General features: G+C 55.1%; 2 protein-coding genes across 3 annotated transcripts in view; both read left to right on the forward strand.

The window, feature by feature from the left end:
• Positions 1 to 4915, forward strand: part of HP1BP3 (heterochromatin protein 1, binding protein 3) — a 24371-nt gene extending 19456 nt beyond the window's left edge. Inside the window, exons 13-16 of the mRNA XM_010577492.1 lie at positions 841 to 991; positions 1775 to 2651; positions 3012 to 3198; positions 4610 to 4915. Of these exons, the coding sequence (XP_010575794.1) occupies positions 841 to 991; positions 1775 to 2060 (437 nt within the window). The 3' untranslated portion in view covers positions 2061 to 2651; positions 3012 to 3198; positions 4610 to 4915. The remainder of the gene's footprint in view (positions 1 to 840; positions 992 to 1774; positions 2652 to 3011; positions 3199 to 4609) is intronic.
• A 96-nt stretch (positions 4916 to 5011) lies between these two features.
• On the forward strand, positions 5012 to 12331 carry SH2D5 (SH2 domain containing 5). 2 transcript variants are annotated; one of them, XM_010577207.1, is made up of 10 exons: positions 5012 to 5304; positions 6623 to 6823; positions 7009 to 7089; positions 7206 to 7280; positions 7546 to 7689; positions 7780 to 7989; positions 9076 to 9244; positions 9345 to 9447; positions 9535 to 9694; positions 10881 to 11181. In XM_010577207.1, the coding sequence occupies exons 2-10, from the start codon at positions 6740 to 6742 to the stop codon at positions 11079 to 11081; spliced, it is 1227 nt and encodes a 408-aa protein (XP_010575509.1). In that variant the 5' UTR covers positions 5012 to 5304; positions 6623 to 6739; the 3' UTR covers positions 11082 to 11181. The 2 variants fall into 2 exon arrangements, with proteins under 2 accessions (XP_010575509.1, XP_010575508.1); XM_010577206.1 differs by lacking the exons at positions 5012 to 5304; positions 9076 to 9244 and adding an exon at positions 12047 to 12331 and having other exon boundaries at positions 5934 to 6823; positions 10881 to 11996.

Raw genomic sequence — 12331 nt, forward strand, 5'->3', positions numbered from 1 at the left:
TGTACTCTAGATAATGACATTACTTGGATGTCTGACTGACTTGACATAAAGCTGACTTCATTAGCAAGGGAAACTTTTACGGGCAATAAAAATATTGGGCTCCATATTCTCAGGTTGAGTCATGATGCCCTTTTTTTTTTTTTTCTTCAGAATGGGGGCTATTTAAGTGTTCCCATGCTAAAACAAATTCGCATGAGCAGGTAGTATGGTGGTGTTCTTAATGCAAGGATACTCATAATGAGTAGGACTCAACTGTTTGCCTTTCTTAGTGCCGATGTGGAGGAGAGGTGGGAGGAGGGAAGATGACCTAGATTAGCTACGGTGAGACTAAACCAGCCTTTCTTCTCCTGCTGTGAGTGTATATTGTATTGTGCTGGGCCACGTGGAGCCCAGGGATGGTGACTTAGTGTCCCACAAAGAGCCAAATGGCAGCAATAGTCATTAAAGTCTCTGCTCCCCACCTTCTTTTATTGCATACGTACAAAGTCCTCAGCAGCTTCAGCCTCCGTTCAGAGTCACTGAAGTCTGATCTTGTCCCTTTGTTGTCTGCCTTCCTGTGTTGCACAGAAGGAGCAACGAGGAAGAGAACCAGAGAAAAGGCAGCTTAGGGCTAGGACGTTCCTGGTGACTTACAAGCCGTCACACTTCTGCCATTGCAGAGACTAAATAATGTTGGTTTCAGATAGCAGCAAACACAGAAGTCTTGGGGGTGTTTCTGGATTAGGCTCAAAGCTGTAACCTTACAGGAGGGTGGGCCGCAGTGCCTGCTGAGAGCCAGGGTTACCCAAGGCTTGCCGACCCTGGAGTTGTATTCTTAGAAGTAAGTCACGCTCTGACAAGAGCCCTTTTGTAGCCCAGATGTGCTCTACCCAGAGAAGCAGCAGGATGAGGACTCTGAGGAATCTGATGAGGAAGAAGAGGAGGAATCTGAGGAGGAAGAAGAATCTGAAGAGGAAGAGTCTGAGGAGGAAGAGCCACCACCAAAGAAGAGGTATGGCAGCATGAGAGATAAATGGGCTCCTTCAGATGAAATAAAGTGACTGTCACAGCTGTAGAGCGCATAGGTTTCTCTCTTGGTGTGGTTGTTTATCCACAAGGCTGTTGCTCAGAGGTGTTGGAAGAAGAATTTTCTAATTATGCCTTGCTCCAGAGATAAGGATCTCCCCCATTCCATAATTTGAAGCTTACCTCTTTTTTTCCTCCAGATGAGAAGAGAGCCTGTATTTATTCTTTGTATTGTCTTTAGTCTCCTAAAGTCGCCTTTTGTGCTTTACAAAAGTGTGATGTTTCATATGGGACTTTTTGTATTTATTGTTTCCTTAAGAAAACTTTTCCCTACAGTATTATTTGCAGTTCTATAGCCAGATATGAAACCTGCCTTACTCAGAATGTGGGTTTAAGATAAGTGTTGTTCATTAAGTAATAAAATTCCATTTAGAGAGGAGAGATAGTGCTTAGGTCTCTTAATTGTTCTGACAATTGACTTTGATTCATTGTCATTATTTGTATGTTTATATGCCTAACAAAGGAGTTCAAAACCTCCCTGGCATAGCACTGTGGGGATTGGGAAGTGCTTAGTGTGGCAAGATCCACTAGAGGAGTTCTTGCTCTTTGGGATTTAGCTAATGAAATATACTGCTGCATAAAGAAACATCCGTGGTAAAGAACAAGGATGCCAAGATCTGTTTCGTTTATGCAAATTGATGACAGCAGCTCTGCTCTGGGTAGCATTTGCGCCTCCACTGAGATCTTGTGCTGTCTCTCTTTCTGACAGGATGCAGAAGAGACCACCTCCAAAATCACGGAGCAGGGCCCCTGCAATGAAGCGAAGAGAGTCCAAACCCAAGCCAAGAAAAACCCCCGCAGCCCGCCGGGGGAAAGCAAAACCCCCTCCCAAGGTTAAAACCCCTGCTAAGAAAGCCAAACCAGCAGCCCCAGCCATCAAGAAACCCTCTGGTGGCAGCTCTTCCAAGAAACCAGCAGCCAGCGGGAGGAAGGAAGTGAAACCTTCCGCCAAGGGCAAATCCACCATGAGGAAATCTCTCCGGGCAAAAAAGTAAAATTTTTCCACTGTCAGGGAATCCCATGGTCAAATCCACAATCTTGTTTTATAAGTCAACGTGCATTTGTATTTTAGTTCTGATGCTTAAACACTTCTTTAATTTTTATTATTTTTTTTTCTTGAATGATGGGGTAAAAGCTGAAAACTAAATCAAACCAACCCGAGCATTTGTTAGATCTCAATGCTGTGCCTCATGCCTGCCCCTCCCCCTGGAACAAGTCATCTTTAGTTTCTGCAATAATTTTAGGACTTTTCTAGGACATATATAATCTGTACATTTTACGGTGTTCCTCTTGGGTTTGGGGGGGAGGGTTGGCTTTTAAAAATTCTTCAAAGAAGATCTTTATATCTTTAGACAGCAGGAACAGGATGATTGGGGGAATGTGATTCTTAATGAGAAGGTACAACGGCAGAAGAGTCCTTCCTAGATCCCCTGCATGATGAGGTCCTTAACGCTTCTGTGAAGAAGCAGTGTATATACAACACTTGCACTGAGTCCTGGAGGTGCTTCTTTCTGTTCGGCCGTTAGAGCGACAGGCTGAGGAGGCGGTGCATTCGGCTCCTTCAGACCAACAAGGTTTGTTTGACGGTGAGTCAGATCTTCAGTAAACGGAGGCTGCAGCGTCTACTGATCGTCTGATGCCAGAGGGGCTCCAGAAGGGGTAGTTCTCAGTTAGGCGGGTGATTTGAATTAGTATTTCCACGCCACATCTGTTACCTTAAAACCAAAATATATAAAAGTCTTCTTGAATCCAACTTTCAAATGTTTTTAAGAGATGAAGAGCCTGAGTTTTGTCACCTCTTGTTTACCCTTTTTTAAAGAAAAGTTGGAGAGCTATACAATTGCTAATGTAGAGATGTTGATAAGTGAAGAACATGCAGTTTGCTAAAATAAAATGAAACTAGATTCCAGGCTTGCTTTGTGTGTCCTTTCTCTTCCTCGCCACAGCTTTCTTCTCCTGGAAATGTAGAGAGGAGGGAATTACAGTCACCATGGATTGCTGCAGAGGCAAATCTTTGTTAAAAGTACATTGCCAGCGTGAAAGACTGGGGCTGTTTTAGCCTGAGCCCCTGCCAAGCTCTGTAGTTGGACCGACGTGTGACCTTTTTCTTCCCTGGTTTCTCTGGAGACAAAGGTGAGCAAGAAGAAAGCTCTGTTTGAACGTCTTGCTGCTGCTTTTCTCTCTCTGCCCCCAGTCAGTGGGGACAAAAAAGACCAACTGAAGTCTTCCCCCCTCTTGACCTGCTCACCAGAGCAGCGTCTACGTTCAAAACACTCCCCCATGTCCCCGGCTGTCCCTTGGACAGGGCAATGCCACTGATTTAAATGTGACCTGACACTCTTTTTGCTTAACGTGCTCTTGGAAAGAGCTTTGCACATACTGTGCTGAGAGGAGTGGCAGTACCTGTAGAAATAAAATGCAGAAAAGGAGACAATAACCTTACTGAATTTATTAGTTTCAGTTGCCATCCCAGTGTGCTACCTCTAAAAACTGGGAGTTTAAAAAATTCTTGTAGAAATGCCCTAACTTGTTCCCAGCCCTGCAACAAGGGTGCAAACAGCAGATTAACAAAAATCACAGCTGATACGGAACTGGGAGAGTGAAAGCACTGATCAAAGAGTAATCTGCAGGGATGTAAAGCAATTAGAAACATTAGTTAATGGCCCTTTCCTAGGGCTACTTGTACCAAAACAGTGGGTTTTGTCAGCATTTTCCTCCAGGCAGGCGCTACAGTGAGCCAGATTTGGGAAACACCTTCTCTCATTGATAAGGTGCTTATGGGGACAAGGAGTTCTTGCCCATCCTCACCCAGCTGTGGGGCTTTTTGCGACCTCCCTCTTCCCAATAACATTCCCACACCAACAACCCCATGGGTATTTGTTAAAACGCTGGTCTGGATAATACCGATTTTTTTGCACATGAAAACGGCTTCATTTTGCTGCAAGGCACCTCGAATTATGCTAAAAACAGCCATTAGCTCCCTTGGTCATCACCAAACTCCTTTGGGTTGTGGTTTTAATTGCTAATTAAGTGATTTCTACATACCGAGCCAAAAAAAAAAAAAAAGCTGTGGCTCTGATTGTATCGAATTCAAAGGAGCGATCCTTGCCTCCCAGGAGTAGCAACTGGGATTGAATGGGAAGATCTTCATCCCACAGTGGCATTGCCGGCGGAGCAAGCGGCAGCTCCGCTGCACGTTTGGGAAGGTTTGTGCCAGCTCTGCCGCTCACTCTTCTCCAGTCTCCACTTCCTGACCAGACTGGGCTCTGTTATGTTGTTTCTTCAGCCCCATCTGTCCTTTTTTTTTTTTTTTTTTTTTTTTCCGCCCTTTCTACACTATTGACTCTTCCGGTGGGCTCTGCCGGGGCATCTCGTGGCATTTCAGAGCAGCCAGCGCTGGCGGTGACCCAAGGTTTGAATGCTGCTGTTAGGACCCTTTTCTTCACACCCTTGGGTGCACCGGGGCGCGAGACGGGGATTTTCGGATGTATCCCTGAGGGATTAGACCCTATCTCCTCCCCAAACTGTTGCTTTCCCTTTCCAGGAGCCAAGTGCATCCCTGCGGCTGGGGGCAGCTTTCACTTCGGCCCCGTGGATTTGGCCAGCCAGCCAACTTTGGGGACCTGAGGCTCTGGGTTTGCATGGCCACTTTGCAGTGAGGTCGGACCCATCCCTCTTTATGTTTTTCTGGTGAAAGCAGATAGCGGTGGACAAAACTCCCTGGGGAATTCAGAAATTGGAGTGAAAAGGGTGTGAGCATTGGGGCAGGGGGTGGTGAGCGAGAGACCACGTGTGTGCATCGGGGTTAGAAATTGCTTCTCCACTGGGCACGCTGTAGGAGAGGAGAGAAGAAAAAAAAAAAAAAAAAGAAAAAGGAGAGAGAAAAAAAATCAGTTGCAGCCGCGTTTTCCAAAAAGCCGGAGCGTTTCTGCTCGCTGGCGCTTCCAAGAAACGGAGAAAACCAGGGAGGTAAATTGCAGTGATTCATCGCGGGCAGATCAGAGGCAGGAAATGAGAGTTTGCTGCCTGCCCTGTGCCCGGCGTGGGCTCGGGCTCGGGCTCGCCTGGGCCTGGCTGACAGCGAGGGCCTGACGCCCACAGGTCGAGCATCCCTGCACCGCAGCGGGAGCTGCCAGAGGAGCCACCCCAGGGAAGGAAAACAACGGACGAAGGCCAAGAGCCAGAGCGGGGGGAATTTTTTTGCCTGTGTTTCTCCGGAGCCATCCAAGCGAGCTGTCCGTGAGCTGGGGATGAGGGGGGGCCCAGTGGGATGGGGGGGTCCCTGGGGATGTTTGGTGTCTGGGTGTCGCACACACCCCTCCCCCCAATTTTGGGGTCAGTATCCCTCCCTTGGGGATCTTCAGGGTGGCCCGTGGGCTGGGGGGCTCCATTGAGAAACAGCGTGGGAAAAAGGGGGTGGGGCTTGGGGGCTACCTGTCCGCGGATTGGCTGGGGGGGGGAGGGGGAGACCCCCTAAATTGTGCCAGAAAGGAGAGGGGCAACCCTGAGCTTGCAAAGAGCATAGGAGCACCATAGAGACCCCGCCACCTCATTAGGATGCGCTTGGGGCAGCTGGACACCCCCCCCCCCCACTTCGCATGTGTTTGCACCAGGCAGCTGCGGCGTGGCCTCTGTGACAGGAGTTGCGCCGGTCTCAGCCTGGCTGAGGGCTGTGGAGGGCAAAACCCCTTTGGGTGGCTGGAGAGGGGCTGGGTGCATCCCTCGGTGGGTGCTCTGGCTGAAAAAGCACCCCCAAACCTGCTGCCCCCGTCACTGGCATTTTGGGGATCGCCCCTGAAGGACAGCCGTCAGCATCTTGGTGCTGCATGGCCCGTGGGGAGTGGGACGGAGCACTGGGGGGAGGGGGGAGGATGGGGGGGACCCCAAAGTCTCACTGGGGCTTGGTGCGTGGGATGGCATGCACCTTGCTTGGGGTCTGCACTGTGTACTTGGGGTGTAGGGACCACTTGCGTTTTGCTGGGGGTCAGGACGTGGGGACACTTGGGTTTCTTTTGGGGCCAGGATGTGGGGACCGCATGCATCACATTTGGGGTTGGGATTTGGGGACCTTCATGTTGCTTTTGGGGTCAGGACACAAGGGACTACCTGGATCCTGCTTGGGGCAGGGACATGGGACCCTCGCACGGTGCTCAGGGACCGGACACGGGGACCTTTTGGTCGTGATTGGGGTCAGGCTGCGGGGCCCCTTGCACCAGGGTCACGGTCAGGCTGTGGGGATCCTTGCATGGCACTTGGGGTCACAGGGGGACCCTTGCATGGGGGCTGGGACATGGGGACCCTTGCTTGATGCTCAGGCTGGGGACATGGGGACCCTTGCATTGGGTTTGGGATGCAGGGACCCTCGCGTTGGGTTTGGGGTTAGGACTGGGGCCAGTATGGGAGGACACTTACATCAGAGCCAGAACCTGGGGACATCTGCATTGGGGTCGGGACTTGGGGACCACCATATGGGGACCACAATGTCTCCCCGGGGCTCAGCAGGCTGGAAACTGGGGACGGTGGGGGCAGATTGTGTCCGTTCCCTTCCTCCTCGCAGGGACCGTGACTGGAGGCTCCCACACCGTCACCCTGGGTGGCTTTGGATAATTCGGATGCAGCACCCAAGCTGCTTAACCCCATCCTGATCCAGCCTTCGCCCCCAAATCCCACTGCCATGAAGAAGAAGCCAGCCAACGGGAGGGGGCCGGATCCTGCGGCCCCCCAGCAGCGAGCCCGGGGCATCACCAAGCCAGCAGAGGTGATTGACCCACTGTGGGGAGGACGGGACACAACACCCTGAGATGAGGTTTGGGTGCGGATGCATCCCCATCACCCCCCAAAACAGCATCTCGGGGTGGTCCAATTACCCCGAGGGGGGCAACTGCAGCATAGTGGGGGGGTTGTTGCTGACACGAGTGGGTTTTTTTGTTCCCCCCCCCCCAGTACGTGGGCTCTTTCGCGGTGGAGGACTTGGACCTGCAGCAGCAAGCGGGGCGGCTGGAGGAGCAGCTGCGGGCACTGAAGGTCTGGCATCCCCTGCTCCCCCTCACTGGGAAATGGGGGACCCCAAATAGTGGGGGGGCACACCCGGGTGGCAAAGCCTGGACCCCCCCCCCCAACGCTGCATCTCTCCTGGCCAGGACTGCCCCAGGAGGAGGTCGGTGGTGCTGAGGTTCAGTTTGCAGGGGCTGAAGGTCTACGGCACTGACGGGGAGGTAGGGGTGCTGGGAAAGGGGGGTGGTCATGGGTGCTGGGGGGGTGTTGGGTGCTGCTTTGGGGGGGTTGCACCTCTCTGAGCATTGCTTTTCGCTTGGGAACCTGCTTCGCGTTTGCAAATAGGGTTGCAGCCTACCACGCGGTTGCAGGTTTGCAACCTGCCGTGCAAGTAGGGGTGACCCCGGCACTGCTTGCACCCCGGGGGGGCTGGGTGTCCAGGGGTGCTCAGTCCCAGTGACCACCCCCATAATCTTATCCCCACAGACACTGCTGATGGCGCACGCTCTCCGTCGGATCCTGTACAGCACGTGGCGACACGCCGACCACCAGTTCGCCTTCGTGGCCCGCAATCCCCGCAGCCCCGCCAGCCCCCTCTTCTGCCACCTCTTTGTGGGGCTCCCAGGCGAGGTGCGTGGCCCAACACCCTCCCCCCCAAAAAGCCCCACCCTATTATTATTATTTTTAATATTTGCACGCAGCTTCTTTTGCCTCCCCCAGGTCCAGACCCTGCACCTCTTGCTCTGCCGCTCCTTCCAGCTCTGCTACCTCCTGGCGCACCCTGAGGAGCAGGCGGGCGAGGGGGACCCCCCGGGGACCGGGGTGCTGCGGGAGCCCCTCAACCCCGAGGAGGTGTCACGCAACGTCAACGCCCTCGTCTCCTTCCGACGCCTGCCCGCGCCCACCGGCCTCGGCTCCCTGGGCGCAGGGGTACGTGCACCCTGTCAGGGTGCTGGGTGCTGCTCCACGGGCCTTTGCGCTATGTTTGCTTGCGTGGTGGTTTTGTGCGTGGGATTCCTGCATGGCCTTTTCTCGCAGGGTGTTTTGCACGGCGCATTTTTGCGCAGCACTTTTTTTGCGTGGTGTCTTGCAGGGTTTCTCTTGCACGGCCTTTTCTTTGCACGGCATTTCTTCCACAGCAGTATGTGCACGGCATTTTTTGCAGGGCATTTTTTTTGCGCAGGGGTATTTGCATGACACTTTTGGCGCGGCATTTTTTGCACGCTATTTTGTCTGGCAGTTCTTGCACTGCTTTTTCTCGCACCGCGTTTTGCATGGCGCATTATTGCACAGCACGTTTTTTGCATGGTGTCTTGCATGGCATTTCCTTGCATATCCTCTTTGTACAGCACTTCTTTGCTCAGCAGTATGCGCACAGTATTTTGCACAGCCTTTTCTTGCACAGCGTTTTGCACGGCACGTTTTTGGACAGTGCATTTTGCAAGGCCCATCCTGCGCAGCCTTTTCTTGCACAGCGTTTTACATAGCCTGTTTTAAATGGCATTTTGCAGGGCAGTTTTTTGCATGGTCTTTTATTGTATGGTGTTTTGCATCAGATGTATTTGCACAGCATTTTTTTGCACGGCTATTTTGCATGCTGTGCTGCAGGGCATTTTTTGCATGGCACTTTTTTACATAGCAGTTTTTTGCAGGTTATTTTGCACTGTGTTTTTTTTGCATGGCATTTTTTGTATAACCTTTTTTGCATGGTGTTTTGCGTGGTGTTTTTGGCATGGCGTTTTTGCATGGCATCTTTTGCATGGCGATTTGCATGGCTTTTTTTTTTCCCCACAGCTTTTTTTGTATGGTGGGTTTTTTGTATAGCATTTTTTGCATGGCATTTTTTGCATGGTGGGTTTTTTGTATAGCATTTTTTGCATGTTATTTTTGCATGGTGTTTTGCACGGTGGTTTTTGGGTAGCTTTTTTTGCACAGCGTTTTTTGCGTGGTTTTTTGCGCGACATTTTGCGCAGCAAGCATCCCCCAAACCCCCCTCACAGCCCCTCCGCCCTCCAGGAGCGGCGGCCGGAGGCGGAGGGCAGAGCCGGTGCCTGGCGCCCGGGGAACCCCTACTGCTCCCCGGTTCTGGTGCGCAAAAAAGCCATCCGCAGCAAAGTCCTGCGCTCGGGGGCTTACCGGGACTGCGGGGGCGAGAGCCAGCTCCACCAGCCGCCCCGCGACGCCGGTGAGTGCCGGAGGGGAAACTGAGGCACGGGGGAGACACACAAGTAGCCCCAATTTGGTGGGGTTTTTGGGGCGACGAGGGGATTAAGGGTCTCCCACAGCGGCGGCGGGATGGGAGAGCAAAGGGACGAGGAGCTTGGCCTTCCTCCCTGAAAACGAGAGCGTCCTCGCCGAGACCGTGTGGGCCTTCGCCGGCATCGCCAGGTGAGCGCACAGCAGCACCCCACTCCTCGCCGTCGTGTCCGTCCCCCCCACCCCCGCCCTGGCGCCCACCCGCCGCCTCGTCCCCAGGGACGTCGGGATCGCGCTGCTGCGGCGGGACGTCCCTGGAGCCTTTCTCCTGCGCCCTGAGCCTGGCCTGGCCAAGCGCTGGTGCCTGTGGGTGCGGGCGCCCTGCGGCGTCGTCCCCTACTGCCTCTTCAGGACCCACCAGGGCAGGTTCTGCGTGGAGGTGAGGCTGCTGCGCGGGGGCAGCGGGGCATGGGCGCGTCACGTGTGAGCGCATTTGATGCACGAGCACACGGGTGCGTTTGCTTCGTGGTTGCAGTGGTGCACAGTTGCACCTGGGTAAGTGCATTTGATGCGTCGGTGCGTGGATGCACTGGGGTGTAAGTTCATTTTGTGTGTCTGTGCGTGGATGCACTGGTGTATAAGTGCATTTGGTGCATTGGTGCACAGATGTACTGGTGCATAAGTGCATTTGATGCACTGTATGAGTTAATTTGGTGCATCTATGCACGGATGCATCGGTGCATAAGTGTGTAGATGCGCTGGTGTGTACGTGCGTTTGACATGTTTAAGTGCATTTGGTGCATCTGTGCATGGATGCATTGGTACACGGATGCACTGGTGCGTACATGCATTTGATGCAGCGGCGCATGGGTGCATTTGCTTTGTGGTTGCATCGGTGCAGAGGTGTATGAGTGCATTGGTGCATGGGTACACTGGTGTATAAGTGCATTTGCTTCGTAACTGCATGGGTGCACAGAGGTATTTGCTTCATGGTTGCATCGGTGCTCACATGCGTCTGTGCGTGGGTGCAGAGGGGGGTTGGTGTGTGGGTGCACGGGTGCATCTGTGCATGGCACACAGGTACCAATGGGTGTGGGTGCGTGGGTGTATCCATGCTTTGCTGTGCAATTACATTTGATTCATGGGTGCACAAGTGCATCTGCGTGTGGGTACGTGGTACACGGGTGCATTGGTGAGAGTCTGTTTGATTCATGGGTGCATTTGAGTTGTGGGTGCGCCGGTGCGTTTGATTTGGGGTGCATCAGTGCGCAGAGCGCAGCTGTGTGTGGATGCACGGTGCACAGGTACGCAGGCGCATCAGTATGCGCACGCATGGATGCAAGGGATGCATGGGTGTATTTGATTCATGTGCGCACCCATGCATTGACGCGTGGGTGCATTGGGTTTGTGGGCGCACGGTGCATAAGCGCACGGGTGCGTTTGGTGCATGGGTGCACCTGTGTGTGGGTACGTAGGTATTTGGTGCATGGGTGCATTCAACTCGGGGTGCCCGGGTGCATGGCTGCATTAGCACGTGGGCATTCTGGCAAGGCCCTCCGGCCACCGCGGCCACCGGCCGAGCGGGGGGGACTCACCTCTGCCCTCTCTCCCCGCACCGACGGCAGCACTCCAACGCCGAGTTCGCCAGCGTGGCCGCCCTCCTGGCTCACTACTCCGGGGCGCCGGGGGGCTGCTTCTGCCGCTTGGCCCCTGGTCGCCTCAACCCCGGCTACGAGGAGCGGGACCCCGGCGGTGAGGCCAGCGCCTGGGGGGAGGCCGCCTGGGCCCCCGCCGCCCCCGTCGGGGTGCAGCATGAGCGGGGTTAGGCCCGGCCGCCCCCCCCCCCGCCCCCGCTCGGGCACAGCTAGCCCCCCAAATCCCCACTTAGCTTTAAATCGCTGCCACCTGCCTTATTTATTCCCCTCCCGTGGGCCGCGCGCGCGCGCTCGGCGGGCTGTACGGCGCGACTCCGGCAATAAATGGCTCTCGTGCTACCGCAGGAGAGGGCTGCTGGAGGTCTCTCCTTCCCGCCCCCCCCACCGCCGCGCTGCGTGCAAGCGTGCGCGCTCGTGTGCTCGCACGCTCTCCTGCACGTGCGCGCTCATGAACTTGCACTCGGGCACTTGCGCTCTCGGGCGCTTGTGCTCTCGTGCATGCACACGCTTGTATAGTTGCTCCACGCACTCGCACCCGCGCGTGCTCGCACGCTTGATTGCACTGCGCAGCTGCGCGCTCATACTCGTGTGTGCTCCCGCGCTTGCACGGCTGCACTCAAGCCCTTGCGCGCCCGTGCACTTGCAGTCTCAAAGCCCTCGTGCTCTTGCACCCTTGTGCACCGCTACCACCGCGCTCTCGCGCACTCCTGCCCTTGCACACCCGCGCGCTCGCCTTCCCTCGCACGCTCAGGCGGCGCACTCGTGCGCTGCGCGGCTGTGCACCCGTGCCGTTGCACGCTCGCGCCCCCATGCACCTGCATTCCCACGCACGCGTGCCCTCGTGCCCGCCGTCCCGTCCCGTCCCCGCCCCCCTTGCACACGTGCGCTTTGGTGCACGCCGGCACTTGCACGCGGGCGCGTGCCCGCCCGCAGTCACGTGGCTCGAGGGGCGGGGCCTTGCGCGACGCTACCCCGTCGCTGTGGTAACCGCGTGGGGCCGCTGTGCGCATGCGCGGTGGGTCGGACGGCGCTTCCCGCCTCCCCTCAGCTCCCCCGGCTCCTTCCACACACCCCGGCTCGCCTCGGGTTTCCCTCCGCTCCCTCAGGCTTGCCCGATACCTACAGGTTTACCTCAGGTTTTCCCTCGCCCAGTCCCCTTTGGGCTTGTCCCAGCTCCCCAGAGTTACCAGAGGCTTTCCTGCCCCCAGGATTCCCTCAGGTTTCCTCCCCCCCCGGCCTGCCCGAGTTCCCCCTCAGACTTGTCCCAAGTCTCCCCCTTTCCCTTCATCCTTCCCAAGCTTTTCTCCTCCTTAATCTCTCCTTTACCCCAGCCATTTGTGGCCTCCCTGGCTCTCCTTCCTCACGCCAAGCTGTAGGGGGGTCCATCCCCTCAGTGCCCCCAGCAAGCAGTGAGTGGGCCA

This window comes from Haliaeetus leucocephalus, unplaced genomic scaffold, assembly GCF_000737465.1.
Source record: "Haliaeetus leucocephalus isolate CR32 unplaced genomic scaffold, Haliaeetus_leucocephalus-4.0 Scaffold556, whole genome shotgun sequence".
NCBI lineage: Eukaryota > Metazoa > Chordata > Aves > Accipitriformes > Accipitridae > Haliaeetus > Haliaeetus leucocephalus.